The 17,249-nt window shown below is 42.5% G+C and overlaps 1 protein-coding gene across 6 annotated transcripts in view; it reads left to right on the forward strand.

Annotated features, from left to right (window-relative positions):
- Nucleotides 1–17,249, forward strand: part of CSNK1G3 (casein kinase 1 gamma 3) — a 353,425-nt gene that overhangs the window by 125,548 nt on the left and 210,628 nt on the right. For all 6 annotated transcript variants that reach the window (XM_085632678.1, XM_085632682.1, XM_085632681.1 and 3 more), the window contains 2 exons: nt 9,381–9,529; nt 13,652–13,886. In XM_085632678.1, coding sequence (XP_085488804.1) covers nt 9,381–9,529; nt 13,652–13,886 — 384 coding nt within the window. The remainder of the gene's footprint in view (nt 1–9,380; nt 9,530–13,651; nt 13,887–17,249) is intronic.

The raw sequence follows: 17,249 nt of genomic DNA on the forward strand, positions 1-17,249 counted from the left end.
AACTTCAGGCACCAGACTGGATCCGGAGAATATTCCATTGCAATTCCTTTGTATAAATCCTCTGTACACCCCACTGATTCCCATATGTATTTGTATGTAGGTGTATGATCCTTCTGCAAATTCTCTACTGTAGAAATACATTTGAACTCGCATATAGACTTTCCTGAAAACCTAACATACGGTTACCTGTCATACAGTTATCTAGATATTAACGTTTTTGAAGACCAGGTGTTTTCAGCATGCCGTGAGCATATGTCTTTGCAGCGTAAGTCTAGGGCGCTCTACATGAATTGGGGGCATGTGGGGATATTGCTTGCATCCTTTTCTATTTTGAGTCTATTTTTCTTGGTATAGCATGAGATGCTCAATCACAGTATATCATTGCTGACCATGCAGCATGGTACAGGATCATTACTCTTTTTTACGCTTGTATTTTTTGATAGTTTCCTTAAAGTTGTGTAAATGTTCATTTTTTTTTTGTATTTGGAAAATTATGCTCATCAGAATCAAGATACCTTTTTTATGCTATTCATGTTATTTGTTTCTTTTTTAAACCCCTTTGCTGCTAAGTGTTTTCCCCCTAGAATGCTAAGCCCTTTGTTGGCTATTTGGGGATCGTTCAGGCTTAGACATTCATACTTTTTTTTCACATAAGGTATCCACACAAAATTCTTGTCCTTTTTTCCAACATTTGGGGATTCTACAGGTACCCAAGGTTTGTGGATTCCCCCCGGAGGGTACTTGGAAAATAAGCAAAATGTATCTACATTTTGAGTTTTTAGGGGGAAAAAATTTACTCTGCAAAAAAGTGTCTGTTTTTCCCCTAAAAATGGCTTCAACAAAAGGTGTGCTGTGCTAAAGTCACAATTTTCCCGGCTTTCAGGAACATGCAGAGTTTGACCTAATGGTATAGTAAATGACAATGCCTTTCAATACTATAAAAAGCATTGCCATTTACAATACCAATAACTCAAAATCTTGAAATTGTAAGACCTATTGCATTGTAAATGATTTTTTGCAATGTGGCTAGCTGTGGATTTTGGTCCCTAGCTCAGCAGGCAATTTTCCTCACATTTCTGTGATGGATAGTTCTGGAATTGCCAAGGTACACCAAATTTCTGACCACCTACCATTCCTCTAAGTCTCCCGATTAAAAATGGGACCTCACTTGTGTGCTTAGGGCTAGTGGACACGACAGAGTGTACACAATTATTTTTTTAAGATACAGATAAGTCTGTTGTATACACTTCTTTACTCACCTAATCTTATTATGTCCACCTGGGTATTCAGAAGGCTTACTGTCTTCAACCTCATTGACGTGATTCAGGTTAGTGTCGGAAAGGTAGTAAACACCCTTTTCATGACCACAGGAATGCTACCGAGGCAGTTGGCCGAAATGCCATATACTCTCAGTAGTGTAGAATATGCTTGTTTACTCAGATTTTAGTTGTCTTCTTCTTTTCCCTGAATTTTGGCGCATTTGCTCCACACGTAATGTACCTCTTTCAGTACCATAGTGAAGGAAGCTGGCTCTGTATAGACTATACCGAAATGAGGTATAGTGTGCACAGAGTCCAGTGGAACCCCAAATATAAGCAGAGGTAAAAGTAAATAGCACCTTACTCTCTATTTGTGGTAGTCTGGGCGAGCAGTAAGGCTTTATCAGAGGTAGTGTTAAGCATTTGTTGTACACACTTACACAGAAAATGTTGTCACACACTCAAAGACTGAACTCAGACCAATTTGTTTGTATAAAAAAAAATATTATTTAGTTATATTTATTTCTAGAACCAAGCCAGGCTGTCGAAATTACTTTTTATTTACTTTACAGACGTTAGTTTTCAGATCACTACTTAAGTAACTTTTTCTACTCAATGTGATATGCCTATACATCACATTGGGACATTTCCTACAGAAAAGGGAAGTAAATCAGGTTTTGTACAGTTGCAGTTTTTCAGGTTTTCATACAAATCAACTCCACACTTAGAAATTTTTTCAAGGAGAAACAGTCAATGTATTCATAAGGAGAGAAATTAAGTTATCGGTTAACAGGTAAGTACTTTGTTGTGGGAGTTGGTATTCTGGCGTTAGAACCAGGATTCTCCCAGGGTCGAAGATGCACTCTTGAAACACCCTCAGTGGCATTAGGGCGGCCGGGTGAGAGTGCTGAGGCCCAATGTTATCCAATGGGGGATAGGGGGTCTCCGGTTGGTGGCCACAAGTTTGTGGGAGCAAAGCTCCTAGGGTCTAGCTCAGGGCAAAGGGGGATCCAGTTTAGCACAAAAGGTGCGCCCACAGGGGCGGTAGGGTTCTGTTTTGGCTTCGGGTGCCCTGTTGTTTTCAGTGGGGGTTGGTGTTTTTGAATTTTGGTTGCAGGCTTGGTCCAGGCAGACATCCGGGAGGAACCAACAGCTGGGCAGGTAAGTTGGAAGGCTTGGGGACGTAGGTGCAACTCTGGTTCACTTCTCCAGGGCACAGGATGGCTGGATATTCAAATCTCCACAGAGTATTAGTGGTGAAGGCCAGAGAGCAAGTTCCCCGTTTAGAAAATAAAAAATATCTGGTTCATCTAGATTAGGGCCATATACAGTGCATAAAGTGAATCTTGTACCCCCCACTAGACATTCAAAGATTGCCCACCGGCTGAAGATATCAACCGAGGAGCGCCCTGGAGGGACTAGGGAAGGTCGTGCTAAGATAGCCACCCCACGCTTCGTATCAGACTGTTTGGAGGTAGCAAGTATGGAATATCCTAAATCAGCTAATTTCTGCCTATGAGACCAAGAAATACGCGTTTCCTGCATACAAATAATATCGGGAATAGTAATTTGCAGTTCTGCCTGGATCTTCTTACGTTTATCATAGTTGTTGAGGCCACAAAAATTGTATGTACCTATTCTAATCCTTTTATTAGCCATAAGCCAGCATATTCTAAATCACCAGTAGATATAAACCTTCTCAATGAAACAGAAAATAAGCAGTGACAACAAAAAAAAAAGTAAGTCTAAACGCGTTCTGTGGAACAAACAAAAATTTTATTTTATATACTCCCCCCCACCCACCATGCCCTCCCTGATCTAAGGCAATGGGACCTAGGTCCCTGTGATGGGAAGCTGGAGACGCTCCCTGCCGTGCTCCCCTAGAGAGTAAACATAGCAAAAAAAAAAGACAAGATACGGGGAAAACCTAACGGACACCCGCTTGTGCCATACCCATTTCAAGAGCCAGACTTAATTGAGTATAAATACTCTTTAGCTTGAACTTCAGAGAAAAAAAACTTATTCTGGCCCTGAAACACAGTTTTTAACTTTGCGGGATTAAGAAGAAACGCTTGACCCCCTTTGGCTTGAAAGAGCGGTATTAGTTGGCGGAGCTGCCACCTCCGCACAACTGTCTCATGGCAAAAGTCGGTTGTAACAAAAAAATTGACCCCTTTAGCAGATTTCTTCTGGTTAGGTCTTGCTAGACTATAAACAGCTTCTCGTGCAAGAAAATTATTGATAGAAATCAAGATGGCACAGGAGTAGACAGTCTCTGATCCAGGGCGAGGAGCTTGCGGTTTGCTGTGAAAAGGAAAACGGTGGGCTCTTTGGATCTCGATCTCCCAGTCCCATTTAGAAAGTTCGGGGAAGGCCTCTACGAACAGCTGGATGATAAATTGTCTCGTATCGCCCCCTTCCATCCCCTCTGGGATGCCCAGAACCCGTAGGTTATTGCGTCTCATCCGGTTTTCCAATTCGGAGAGTTTTCAAGTGGCATCTTCTTTTTGAGCCCTCAGCTCGTTGACTACTCCTTTCTGTATTGCAGCTTCATCTTCCAGGATAGAAATGCGTGCTTCTGTCTCCCCTACTCTAGTGCCAATTTCAGAACAAGTCTTACTAATACGTCTAATTGCATTTTGCTGCTTACGGCAAGCCCCCTGCGTTCTGGCGTTCTCAAGTCTCGTCTCAGCCCTGTGTGACAGCATCGTGTCATAGATCATTTCCAGGGTAATTGGTTTCAGAGGAACTGAAGAGTTGATGGAGGCCGAGGCCCCCGCTGTCCCATCATTACCAACTTCCAGTGGATGTGCGGTGGAAAACGAGTAATCCCAGACCAAGTTCTCCCCCAGGAGGTCAGAGGTATTTTTAGAGGGCACGGAATTTTCGGACGTTTCTTGTCTGCTTAAAGGTTTACATTTCCGAATTGTACCATCGAGTGGGGCCAGATTCATATAACCCCCCATTAAGCAGTCGTCTATCTCACCCTGACTTGCAGATCCAGCCTCATACTCAGCCCAGTCTCTACTAGTAATATCATCATCATCATCGTCAGAGGTCGTTGATGCGTCTGAAAGTGAAAAAAAATTATCCAATGCTTCATTATCTTGGCTGGGTTCAGTTCTCCCGCTGCCATCGGCCGCAAGTCCTGCCCCGATTGCCCCATTCTCCAGGATAGCACCCAGCGCTTCTGTAGCCCTGCCAAGAGAAACTGCAGAAACAGTAGGGACTCCAGATCCCATAATACATCCTGCCGGTGCATCAGAAACAGCTTGATAGTCCGTCATAACTTCAGCGGGTACTGCATCTTTAGAGATTAATACCCCCCCATTATCTTGAACAAGAGAATGAGTCGTATTATGCACAGTCAAGGGGGGGGTTAAAGACACCTCAGAGGGTAGCCCGGGACTGACAAGCTTGGAAATGTTTTGAGTTTGCGCCGTGTTCTTCAAAGAGCGTTTCAAAAACAAGGGGGCAGTATTCTTAGCAAGATTTACAGAAGCGGAGGGGGTCTTACCGGTAGATGTCTTCGCCGAATCAGTGAGGCCTTCAGGGGGGGATTTATGCGTCTTCAGAGCCCCCCCCCCCCCCGGATTTCCTGAGATGTCAATGCCCGCTGTAGGCTGAGTGTTGCGGAGTTTGCTGCTCCTTGCAGGAGCTTTAGTAGTTAATTTGGGCGGCATCTTTCCACTGGCTGCCTGAGGATTACCGACAACCGAAGAGGGAAGAATGGTGAGAGAGCGCCGAGCGCAATGGCGAAGAGCTCCGACGGCCCCAGGACGCCAGTTGCTTCTGCGCGTCGGGATCAGTAGAGAAGCTGCCGCGAGCAGAATCATCACCTCCTATGCACCGCTAATCCAGAAGTTCTGCATATCGCAGCCAAAAGAGTCGGTCTTCGCCGTGGAAAATGTAAATAGGGGAGCACCAGCAGCAGGGAGCTTTCAACCCAGCTCACTCGACCGAAGCTTCCGCCACCATCATAACATTCTCTATGCGCCGGCGCCCATGGATACATTACTGAAAAAGAAATTATGATTTTCAATATGTTTTCCAGAAGCACCAATGATGTGTGTAAAACAGAGATGAATTTAAGGAATGCTATAAATAGGTTGTTGCTGGGCAAAGTGAAAAAAGGGATTAAGCTGCAGCAAACAAGAGAAGAGAATTTCCAAAACAACTTCAAAGCATAAGGCTTAGCTAATTGATAAATACTGTTGCAGGAAGTCTCCCAAGAAAAAGGAAAAGTCCGTCAGTCAATGTGAAAAGTTTACTTTTGACATCTCAGCCATCACTGTCCAGAACCAATATGAAGTGGCATACATAATTGTAGCCTACTTTAAAAATTATGCCTGTGCCATGAAGACAAGCAGTAGCTTGTGAGCTTACAGGCAAGACTTGAAATCTCAAAATTATTTATTGGGCAAGGGATCACATTTTGTAATTTGAAATAAATAATTTAAAAACAAACAAATGAAATAGACAAAATGCTATTCTGTTGAGTGCGTAAGGCAACTTTGAGAAGCAGATACTGCTTTTAGTATGGGAAGTGAAATGTTTGGTGAAATGAGAAAGTGGAGCTCAATTAAAGCTGTGGATTATGCTCACAGTGAAATAGTAAGGCAATGTTTGAGCCTAATTCTAAATATATGTACATCATTCATTAGCTTCATTGCTTACTTCATTTCATATTCCCGATATAGGCCAAACTAAGAATGGAATAGTAATGAAGTCTGTATTCTCACAAAACCGGTTAAGACAGCACAACCTTCCAAAAATAAGGAGTAGTCCAAAAGTCAACATTGGTTTTCGTAATGGTGCATATGGAGACATCTAGTCGTTGATGATATTCCATTGTTGTATAGAATTAATGCCTTCCTTAATTGATTACCATTGTTGAATCCACCCTAACCCCTGTTTATATAGGATCTCCTGTTGATTTCCACCTGTTGATGGTTTAATGAGGACATCGGTAACCTACAACATCAGTTCATTCTCGATTTAGCCCTTCTTAGTGAAATTATTAGCTATTGGAGAATGGCCACCACACCAGTACATTACGAAAAAACGAACGTATATGAACAAATATATTAAAATGAGTCCAAATGTATTTAATATATTTACCACCCAGTCCAGACAGAGGCTGCATAAGTGGTACAAACGTTTGAAATCCGGTCTTAGAAATAGAATAAAATGTCTTGTTCATAGTCTGGCTACCTGGGGTAAAATTGGGAAAAAACTCTTTGAAAGTAAAGTGCAATCTTGTCCCCATCCCTTTAAATATCTGTAAGCCTTCTCTGAATCAGTTTGCCTTGCTCCTTTGGTATCAAGGTTTACAAGTGTGCTGCTTATACACAGCTTACTTTTAAATTAACAATGATCTAGTTACATTAAATACATTTGCAAATTGTCAATTTTGGCCCAGTAGATGGTACTAAAAGCCTAATTGAGATTCATCAAAGATTGAAAATATACCTGCGGATATTCCAGGCCAAACTGGCCTCGTGAGGTCTGAGTCTGCCCAGTGCCTTCAATATGAAAAGGCTTGGTTTTGTATTGGCTAGCTTCCTGACTTTGTAGACCGAGTTATCTAGTATATGAAAGCAGGATTCCTTAGTCCCAAAGTTCTCATCTAGTTTTGCTCGTCACACACCTATCTTCACAGAATGTTGCTAGTTATTGAGTCTAATGAACTATGAGAATGGGGTATGCACGTGCATTTGGGACTGTTCACCTCTACCTACTACAGTGATTACAAAATATAGCAGTCAGACTTTTGTTGGGCAGGGTTGATTAGTATTTTCTTCTGAAAGAAGAACAAACTGTAATTTAGTACGGTGTCTATGGTTCAGCATTCAAGGCTTGAATGTTCCAAAATGTCGGGAAGCCAATTCAGGATGGCAAACTGTTTTGTTATGAGCCAAAAAGCATACTGTGTCCTCTAGCAGTAATTACAGTTAACTATAAAGCAGGGGTACTCACAAACTTTCTCTTGGGGGCCAAATTTACAGTGCGGTTTGTGGCCGAGGGCCGCACCTTGGGGGCGGGGTCATTGGGGGAGGGGGCGGGGCTAGAGTAACAAAAAAAAACTGCGACCATGAGGTGGAACATAGGTCCCTGCAGCGGACGCCTTCGTCCACTGAGCCACCGGACCCGGCATACACATATCTCTCCATCTCCCTCCCTCCCTCCTCCGTCTCCCTCCCTCTTCCGTCTCCCTCCCTCTTCCGTCTCCCTCCCTCTTCCGTCTCCCTCCCTCTTCCGTCTCCTTCCCTCTTCCGTCTCCCTCCCTCTTCCGTCTCCCTCCCTCTTCCGTCTCCCTCCCTCCTCCGTCTCCCTCCTTCCTCCATCTCCCTCCGTCTCCCTCCCTCCTCCGTCTCCCCCCTCTCCCTCCATCTCCCTCCCTCTCCCTCCCTCTCCTTCCGTCTCCCTCTATCTCCCTCTATCTCCCTCCCTCTCTGTCTCCCCCTCTCTGTCTCCCCCTCTCTGTCTCCCCCTCTCTGTCTCCCCCTCTCTCTCTCCCCCTCTCTCTCTCCCCCTCTCTCTCTCTCCCTCTCGGTCTCCCTTCCTCTCGGTCTCCCTCCCTCTCGGTCTCCCTCCCTCTCTGTCTCCCTCCCTCCCTCCCTCCCTCTCCCTCTCTCTCCTTCCCTCTCTCTCTCCCTGTCTCCCTCCCTCTCTCTATCTCTTTCCCTCTCTCTCAATCAGTTTGTCTCCCTTTCTCTCTGTCTCCGTCCCTCTCTGTCTCCCTCCCTCTCCATCTGTTCTCCCTCTGTCCCCCTCCCTCCGTCTCCCTCCCTCTCCCAACTTGTCTGTCTCTCTCACGCTGTCTCTCCCTCCCTGTCTCCTGCTCTGTCTTCCCTCTCTCCCTCCCGCTTTAAACTCATCTGCTGCTCTCACTAGCTGCTGCCCCCCCCCCCCCCCCTTCCCCTGCCCGTCGCCTCACCCGGGGCTTCCCTGGAACACAAACAGCCGCCGCACCCAAGTACTTCACAGCTCTTTTAAAGGCCAAGTCACTTGTTAATGAGGCTTTGTTGTATTTCATCTCTTCTTAGCGCCCCTGCATCTCCACTCATTCAGAGGGGAGATGCAGGGGCGCTAAGAAGAGGTGAAATACAAAAAAGCCTCATTAACAAGTGACTTGGCTTTTAAAAGAATCGCCCGGCCTCACAGCTCCGCGCTGCTGCAACCGGCGGTGCACAGGTACGATGTCTGCAAGGTCCGCGGGCCGCCAGGGAAGGCTTGCCGGGCCGCTGGCGGCCCGCGGGCCGTACTATGAGTACCCCTGCTATAAAGCATTCATAGATTTTAAAGAAATGCGGAACATCTGTTCCGGAATTAAAATGTCATATTCATTTATATGGTACAATGTTTTAGTTTCCCATGGACATTAGAATGCTAGGAATCCTGTAAATGGTATTTGCACATTGTACCCTAAATAAATGCCTAAAGACACATCAATGAACATTTCAAAATGACAACCCGGAGTACTAGAAGTCATTGTGACTTCTTACAAGCAGTATTGGGTCACTTTTACATTTCAGTATAAAAAGCACACCATCTCATCTTGGGTTTTCTGTATGTTCTGTCATTTAATCTAATCAGTTACCTATTTTATCAATATTAACTATCTTACTCCTGGTACTGAAGTTATCTGAACTTTTGCCATAGATAGGGTAGTTATTTCTTCAATTTATACCTCTACCTTTTTGTAAAATATGTGTGGTAAATATTATATGAAGTAAAAACGTCGGCGTAAAGGCTGTTTCCCACTCTTCCCAGCGATTTCCCTTAACAAATCCAAAACGTTTTTGGATGACTGAAGGTAGTTTTCGAGATATTCATTTGTAGTGTGAAGTGCTAAAATCGACTGTGCTATTCATGTTTCGTGCAGTTTCAAGTTGATGTGATATTTGTAAAGATGTCCTTTAGTCTCTTAGGCATTCCATTGTAATGTTGCAGTCTCATATTAATGCTTCATCCTGATCTTTACTTATAATGGGAAGTACTTTTATGTTTTAGATTTTTTTCATTATTAAACAAAGTAGTAGATATTGCCCTTGCACCCAGTTCAGTTTTACCTTTTTCTGTAGATTAATTGTAGAAATCTTTTTCTTCTTTTTCTAGATGGCGTACCTCAGGTTTACTATTTTGGCCCATGTGGAAAATATAATGCCATGGTGCTAGAACTACTGGGACCTAGTTTAGAAGACTTGTTTGACCTGTGTGATCGATCATTTTCTCTTAAAACTGTTCTTATGATAGCCATACAATTGGTGAGTAAAATTAAAAAGTGGTTGAACAATGATTGTTGTGTACCCAATAATTATCGGACAGTGATGTGCTTAAATCACTAATTCATTGTACAAACCCCCTTATCGTGCACTATTACCCCCATTATTGCTTTGCTACCTTTCTCCTCTAGCTAGTTAATCTAAATTAACGTTTTTGTCAAAAAGTCAGTCACCCCCAGTGACCAAAAAGTTAGAAAAAACACTGCCCTTGTGCATCCCCAGGCCTCCTCCTCAGAAAATGCCTCACTTACTTGGGGGATCCGAAAACCAACCTGGACAGATACCAGTAAGGATGAGGGCCCTCACCAGAGAGTTACTTTTCAGTTCTAACTGCGGCCCTTCCTCCTTTGTTGATTGAGACAATGGTACCCCACCAGAGAATGACGATCCAGCATTTGATTTGTACCAATGTTTGCCAGTACCGATCACCAGCACTTAATTGTTAACACTAGCACTTGCTTATGATAGTCTACCACATGATGGTACTGTCAGCCTATCTTTGGAGAGAGCACTTCATGATGTTTAACAATTAAATACACAATTAAAAGTACTTCGAGCACATCCTGTCCATTGTTACTGCTTTGCGTAGCCTAGCATTGTCCAAACTGTCACATTCATAGAAATATGTTTTTTAATAGGTAGTGTTTATATTGGAATGTGGCAGTGGTGGCAGTTCCAGTCTGCAAAACTGCATTGGCCTCCCAATCAATGCCTCAGGCCCTGGCACTTGTCTATTTACATATTAAACACTGGGGCATCTAAGTGTTGTATGTGAATTATTGGACAAACCAAAATTGAGAACCACGTTGCAGGAAACCAAATCATGCAAAGCCAATGTTAAAGAAAGACAATTTTAAGGAACTAAAGATAAATCAAAAATCTAAATTATTCATATAATTAAATATTTATAGATTAGAAAAAACATCAAAAAATAAATTATGTTGGTGGAGTTTAGGGGTAATGAGGCGTTTTTGCGTTCAGGCATGGGTGATGTTTAGGAGTGATCATGGGTTATTAGGTGTTGGGCAGAGTTTGGGTGTAGAAAGGGGTTTTTAGGTGTGAGTGAAAGGGTGGAGATTAGGAGTGGCCAGGGTTGTTTAGTGTTCAAGGAGGGGTGGAGTTTACGTATGGTGAGCAGTGTTTAGGGTTCAGGAATGGGTGTAGTTTAGAGGTCTGGGACTGATGTAGTTTAGAGGTCTTGAATGGGTGTAATTTAGGCATGTTGAGAGGTTTTTAAGTGGCAGATATAGATGATGATTAGAAGTTGTGACGGGGTCAGAGATGGATGGCTCTTAAGGGTGGTGAGGGGTCAATGAATTTAAAGCATCACAAGTAACTGTTTGACAATGTAAAAGATATACATTGAAATACTGTCCCCTGAAGTAAAGCGCTGAAATGAAAATCTTTGACAAAAATGTTTCTGCGATGCAGACCTGCAACCATTGCATTTACACTGTAAAAAACATAAGTACGCAATAAACTGTAAAAACAAAAAAAAAGACATTCTATTAATTTGTTTCTATGAAATGATAAGTGCCATTCATCATGCAAATTTTCATTATATAGTTAAGGTGAAATGCTTTCTCAGTAATGGCATTTCTTGAAAGGGTGTTTCAATGAAATCACATACAATCCACCTATGGTCTGGAAGCAACTGCCACTGAAGAAGGTTCCAGTAACTGGTTATAACGTCCTTAATCAGGCTCAAGTAATTGCAATAAAGCTTATTTGGAGATGGCATACTCATTGCCAGCCATATGGAAAAAAAAAGAAAATCACTGAGCAGTAAATATTAAACTCACAAAAACAGCTCACTCTTTGAGAAAACTGCCAGCAAAATGTGTTGTGGTATTGACCACTTTGAAGCAGTATCTGGAGCACTACCAAAGGCAGCGGAGTGTACAAGATCAAAGACGAGCATGACTATAAAGAGTAATAGGAGAGAATACTAGGTTGGGTGGTTATAATGGCAGCCCAACACCGAGCATCATCTGTGCCCAGTCAGCTTTCTGCGGCACCCTGTGTATTAGAGCTATGGAAAAATGGGTAGTGTAGCTCGAATTCCCATCATAAAAAATCTTTCCTTTCAGACTCTTGAGTGTTCAGCACCCGATTGCATTTGACTGTTGCTAAGATAGTCTGGCTGTAGATTATCATTTACTACAGGTAGGCTACCAAAATCAGTACCCCAGTAATTAATTATACACTTTGCTTCTTGTTCACAACCTGCGCTACTCAGGATGTCAGGACCATGAGTACAGCCAGAAGGTTTGGACTGATTTATCAGAGCTGAGAAGACAATAGAAGTTTGCATAGGTGCCCAATAGCAACATTGTAGGATGAGGTGGTAACAGGATTCAACATGGGATGTGAAACATCAGACATCGAGGCACAAACCATTAATTAAATTGACATAAGATTTGTATCGGACCTTGGAGAAAGGGAAATTTACTATGCGAAGGGAACACATGCAGACTCATCCAAGGATTAAACAAACGGAATGGGTGAAAAGCTTAGCGAGATTTAAACAAGTCATGCAAATAACAGAATAACAGCTTAAAAAGAGGCTTTTGGAATCTTTAATTTTGACAATTCGTTTTTCTGCATAGTTAATTAAATCCATTGTAGATTGTTTCAACAACTAAAATAAAAACACTGAAGTATAAGAACAAATTAATTACGCCGGATAAATGTTGATTTAAAAATATATAGGAAACTGCCTATTCTATATGTACCTACAAAGTGGTATCATACATATAAAAACATAATCCATATATATGACAAAATGACAGGACAATTGGGGAATATAAAAATACAAGAGTAAAAAATGTGTTAATTAAGCAATTTAAAACTGGTATAAGATGTGTATGAAGACTGCCTATTTTATATATTCTTTTAGAGCTGTGACATACAGGCAGAAACAAAATCAATATATTTGCCAAAATTATATGACAATTGTGAATGCTTCCCACTTATGTATTGAATCAAGGCCTGCCTACAAGTTCTAATTTGCAAGATATTAAACGTGTTCGCAAAAAGTGTCTGCATGCATTACTCAATTACAAAGGACATGTATTTTTGTTTCTTGTTTGTACTCACGAAGACGATGGGTTTTAGATGGGCAATATTAATTCCAGGGGGGGGAGGGGAGGGGGGTGATGTCTTTCTTGGGAAAGTTACGTATCCTTAAGCTCATTCGTTTAATTCTATATAAGGTGAGTAAGAAGTTTTAAAACATTCCTGGGGAGTTGGATGCACCTTAGTTTTTATAACCATCCATGCACGGGTCTTAGTAGCAAGTTGATGTGTGTCCTGTGGATGTGAGGTTTATTTACAACTTAATCAAAGGAAATATTAGTAGTAATAGAAGAATCTGAAAAAAAGATAATGTCGCCATGGTTTGTGCTTTTGATAGTTTCAAATCCAGCCCATTAAGTGAAAAGTCAAGGATCTTTTTTGTCGCTTGTGGTACATTTGTCATACATTTTACATAAGCCCTCTGGTGTAGTAACTTGTGCTTCACAAGCCCGAAATCCTAGTGAATCTGAGCCTAAGCATTGTCTAGTTGCAATCTAAATAGGTGCCTATAAATGTTTGCTTGGACTGTTTACAAAAATGTTTAGTCGCGTCCTCACATTATTTCAGAGCCATAACTGAGTTTAGTCATCAATTTGGTGACAATTATAGGGATACGACCAAGTGATGGACTACACAGCTTGGTTTGCAATGATTTTAATGCTAATAGAATAGATTGTGCTTTCTGCTTTAGGCCTTGAAAGTGTGATTATAGTTGTACGATTCAAAAGTGGTTAAACCATTTAATAAATTGTGGTAACTCTTAAATAAATTAGTAAGGATTGTTAAAAAATGATTTTGTTTGTAAAATCTGTTTTAATCAATGACAGATGTATTAGCACAAATTAAACTAAAACTATTTCTATCAGGACATTTTACATAGAGTTGGGTACTATCACTGTAATACGGAACTGAATCAACATATTATAGTTTGATTGTAAATGCTTCACTAGGTTTTGTGTGACTTTTAATGTCTTAGATGTTCTTGTTTTCTTCTGCCTATAAACATATTGTTTCTTTTTTATAAAGATTTCTCGCATGGAATATGTCCACTCGAAGAACTTAATATACAGAGATGTGAAACCAGAGAATTTTCTAATAGGGCGACCAGGAAACAAAACCCAGCAAATTATACATATAATTGATTTTGGCTTGGCAAAAGAGTACATAGACCCAGAGACAAAGAAGCACATACCATACCGGGAGCATAAAAGCCTTACTGGAACTGCTAGATACATGAGTATTAACACACATTTAGGAAAAGGTGGGTGTGTATGTCGTGTACATTATGACAGCAGTGTAACTTAGCGTCTCACTGTTAAAGTGCATGTTTTTTGTAAATGCTCACAGTGTGTTAAGTATATATTGTTTGCTGTTCTGTTTGTATCGTGAGCTTAATCTATATGCAGATTTCCATATTCTAAATCTAGCTCACTTGTTTTTATACATTTATGCTCTTGGCCCTTAATATACATGCTACCTCCTTGCTAACAGCAGTTTACTTATTTATATGTTATTATTTATGCGCGTCTTTCAGTGTTTTTTGCCCTGCGATACTTCTGACTTTAGGAGAAATATTCTTGAACATTTTCACTTTTAGTGACATTTGTGAGATCTTAATGTCAAATTCTACCTTCAAGCGTCTTAATATTCAAGGCATCTTCTGCACATGGAGCCCATTTTACGAAATATATTCTGTATTATGAAAGTATTCAAGAAGCTGTAAGCTTTTTACAGCCATTTTTCTTAGATTTTAAATCCGCTTTTTGTTTATTCTTTGAAATGTTATCTGATACAACTGTGTTCTTCTTGTGTTTGCTTTTAATCCTCAATTGGTTTAATTAAACTTTGTCCCTCTGTTTTCGATTATAGGTCCCAAAAGCCCTTTAGTTTAGTGTAGTGTAAATGTGAAGTTGAAAAAAATGAGATCTGCTTTTCATCCAGAATTTATGACTGCATCAATGATGCATGCATACAGTGGCGGCTGCTACTTGGAAACAGCAGTAGGAAGGGGTGGGGATGGGTTAAAAAAAACACTTACCTCATGGCTGGCCACCGCCTCTCCTACATCCTCTTCCTGGCTAATTGGGGGAGACGGGAAGCACCAGGGCTCACAGGCTCCGTGCAGCCATTCCCAACACTGCAATGCAGTGTCGCAGCACTCAGGAAAGGTTGGAGGGGTTGGGATGTACTCCATGTAGGATGTAATGCAGCCTACATGGAGAACATGGTGTGGGCGCATGAGTGTTTTGGGCGGCTCGAGAAGGCCGGCCAAGCACTCATGCTCACATAGGGAGTGCAAATCACTCCTCCCCCTGCTCTGAGAGCAGCCCCGCACCACAGACGCCACAACAAGGAAAAGTAAAATGATAATAATCTCGAGTTATCATTTTATTTTTCCTTTTTTTACTCTGCTAAAATCAATGGGGCTTTGTTCATCCGCCTTAGCGGAGGAGCCGCCACTGCATGCATAGATTTGGAATACACCATGGTCTGTTGTTGTAACCAATGGGACCATAGAGCAGAGTTTCACAAGCCCTCTCGTGGGCTACATTCCAGCTAGAGACCATATAGAGACATTCAGCAGATATTCCAGAGACTCCGCAGACAAGTACCCACAAAATCGTCCTTGGAAATGGTCTTTATTAACCACCTTGTATCTTAATTTCTTTATTTTACACTGTGCTCATGGGGCTTACAGATGTTATTAATGGACATGCACTTCGAAGGTAACAGCCTGTTTGACAAAAAGGCAACTCGGCCATAAAGCATTTTAAGGGGAGCTGAGCTTCGACATGCTCCTTGTGCCATTAGTCACCAGTCTGGCAATCCACCCTACAGTTGAGCTCATTTCGTTTATATGGCAGAGGCTTGGCACCTTAAAAGTATAAGTGCCCACTGCTCAAACAAAAGGCTTCCCAGTGCTTTTGAGGTTAGGGCCATGTGCCCAGCATACAACATCGAGATCATCGGTGGAAGCTTATGTACAAAGAACATGCCCCGTCGACGACAAACTCCAAACCACTTTAGTGCACTCTTAGTGGTGGTAGGAGGCAGAGTTAGCCTTCATCCTATCTTAGATCTTTGCTCCTCTATATGTTTTTCTGCACAAGGACACATTCAAGATGCTCATGCTGGCCCTGGTTCTCTCTGTCCTGGATTTCTGAGTCTGAATGGTGGCATTGGAACTGCAAGATGTCTATTTTCATATTCCCATTCTGCAGACCCAGAGGCTCTACCTGTTGTTCAAGGTGGGCCACAATCATTTCCAGTTTGTTCTGCTACTTTTCTACACCATTGCCCTTTACATGTTCACAAAGGTCATGGCGGTTGCCGTTGCCCTTCTTCAGAGGTTTTGGCGGTAGCCGTCTTTCTCTACCTCGATGACTGGCTATTGAAGGCGGACTTGCCACAGTCATACACAGACAACCTCTAGATGACATCATTGAGGTTTTCAATCAACCTACCAAAGTCACACCTAACTCCTGTGCAAAGGCTCCCCTTCATCTGGGCCGTCCTGGATAGGGTCCGCTTTCGGTCTTTACTCCAGACCAGCGAGTTCCAAGACATTTGGGCTATGATTCCCATTTTTCAGCCACTGTCCTGGGTCTCAATGAGGATGGCTCTGAGGATTCTTGGCCTGCTTGTCGACCATCCCCAATGGCATATGTAGACTCGGCAGTGAGATATGAAGTCTCAGTGGACCCAGCACCAGGGAATCTTAATGGATTCCATCCAGGTGTCAAAGTAGACTACAAAAGATCTGCAGTGGTTGCTGCTCAGATGCAGTTGGATCAGTGACTGACCCCTCTCTCCACCCCATCAAGACTTGATGGTGGTGACAAACACATCACTACTGGGTTAGGAAGGTCACTGAAAGAGGTGAATGAATCTGGTCTCCGGCGGAGTACCACCTCCCCCAATCAATTTGTTGGAGCTTTTTACTTCAGGTTGAAGGCTTTCTTTCTGACCTTCAAAGGCACGCTGGTTCAAGTTCTCATGAATAACACCTACACCATGTGGTACTGCAACAAGCACAGTGAGGTGGGCTTGTGGGTCTTGTGCCAGGAGGCTCTGTGCCTTGGAAATTGGCTGAACCTTCAGGGCATTTCCCTGGTAGCACAACACCTAGTGGGACCTTAAAACGCCAGGACGGACAAACTCAACTGCTGACGCCAAGCAGATCACAAGTGACGGTTGTACCTGGAGATGGAGCTGGGCATCTTCCAGCAATGGGAAGAGCCCTGGCTCGATCTCTTTACAACCACCAAAAATGCACATTGTCAACACATGTGCATTGGAGTTCCCAAGAATGCTCTCCCTCAGACTCATTTGGCATGTAGTGAAGCATGTTACTCCTATGCACCTTCCCGCGCTGGCTCTCCTGCCCAGAGTTTTGAAGAAGATCATAAATGTCCAGGCCCAAGTCATTCTTGCGGTTCCAGATTGGCCCAGGAGAGTGTGGTCCCTGGAAAGTCTGGGCCTAAACATCTGTCCTCCGATCCGGCTGCTACTACGGGAGGATCTTCTGTTGCAGCAACATGGCATAGTCTAGCGTGTGTAATTTGCATCTGCATCCATGGAGATTGAGATGCAAAATATGATCTCCTTCAAACTGCCGTCCACA

The sequence above is a fragment of the Triturus cristatus genome, chromosome 2_1, assembly GCF_964204655.1.
Source record: "Triturus cristatus chromosome 2_1, aTriCri1.1, whole genome shotgun sequence".
Taxonomy (NCBI): Eukaryota; Metazoa; Chordata; class Amphibia; order Caudata; family Salamandridae; genus Triturus; species Triturus cristatus.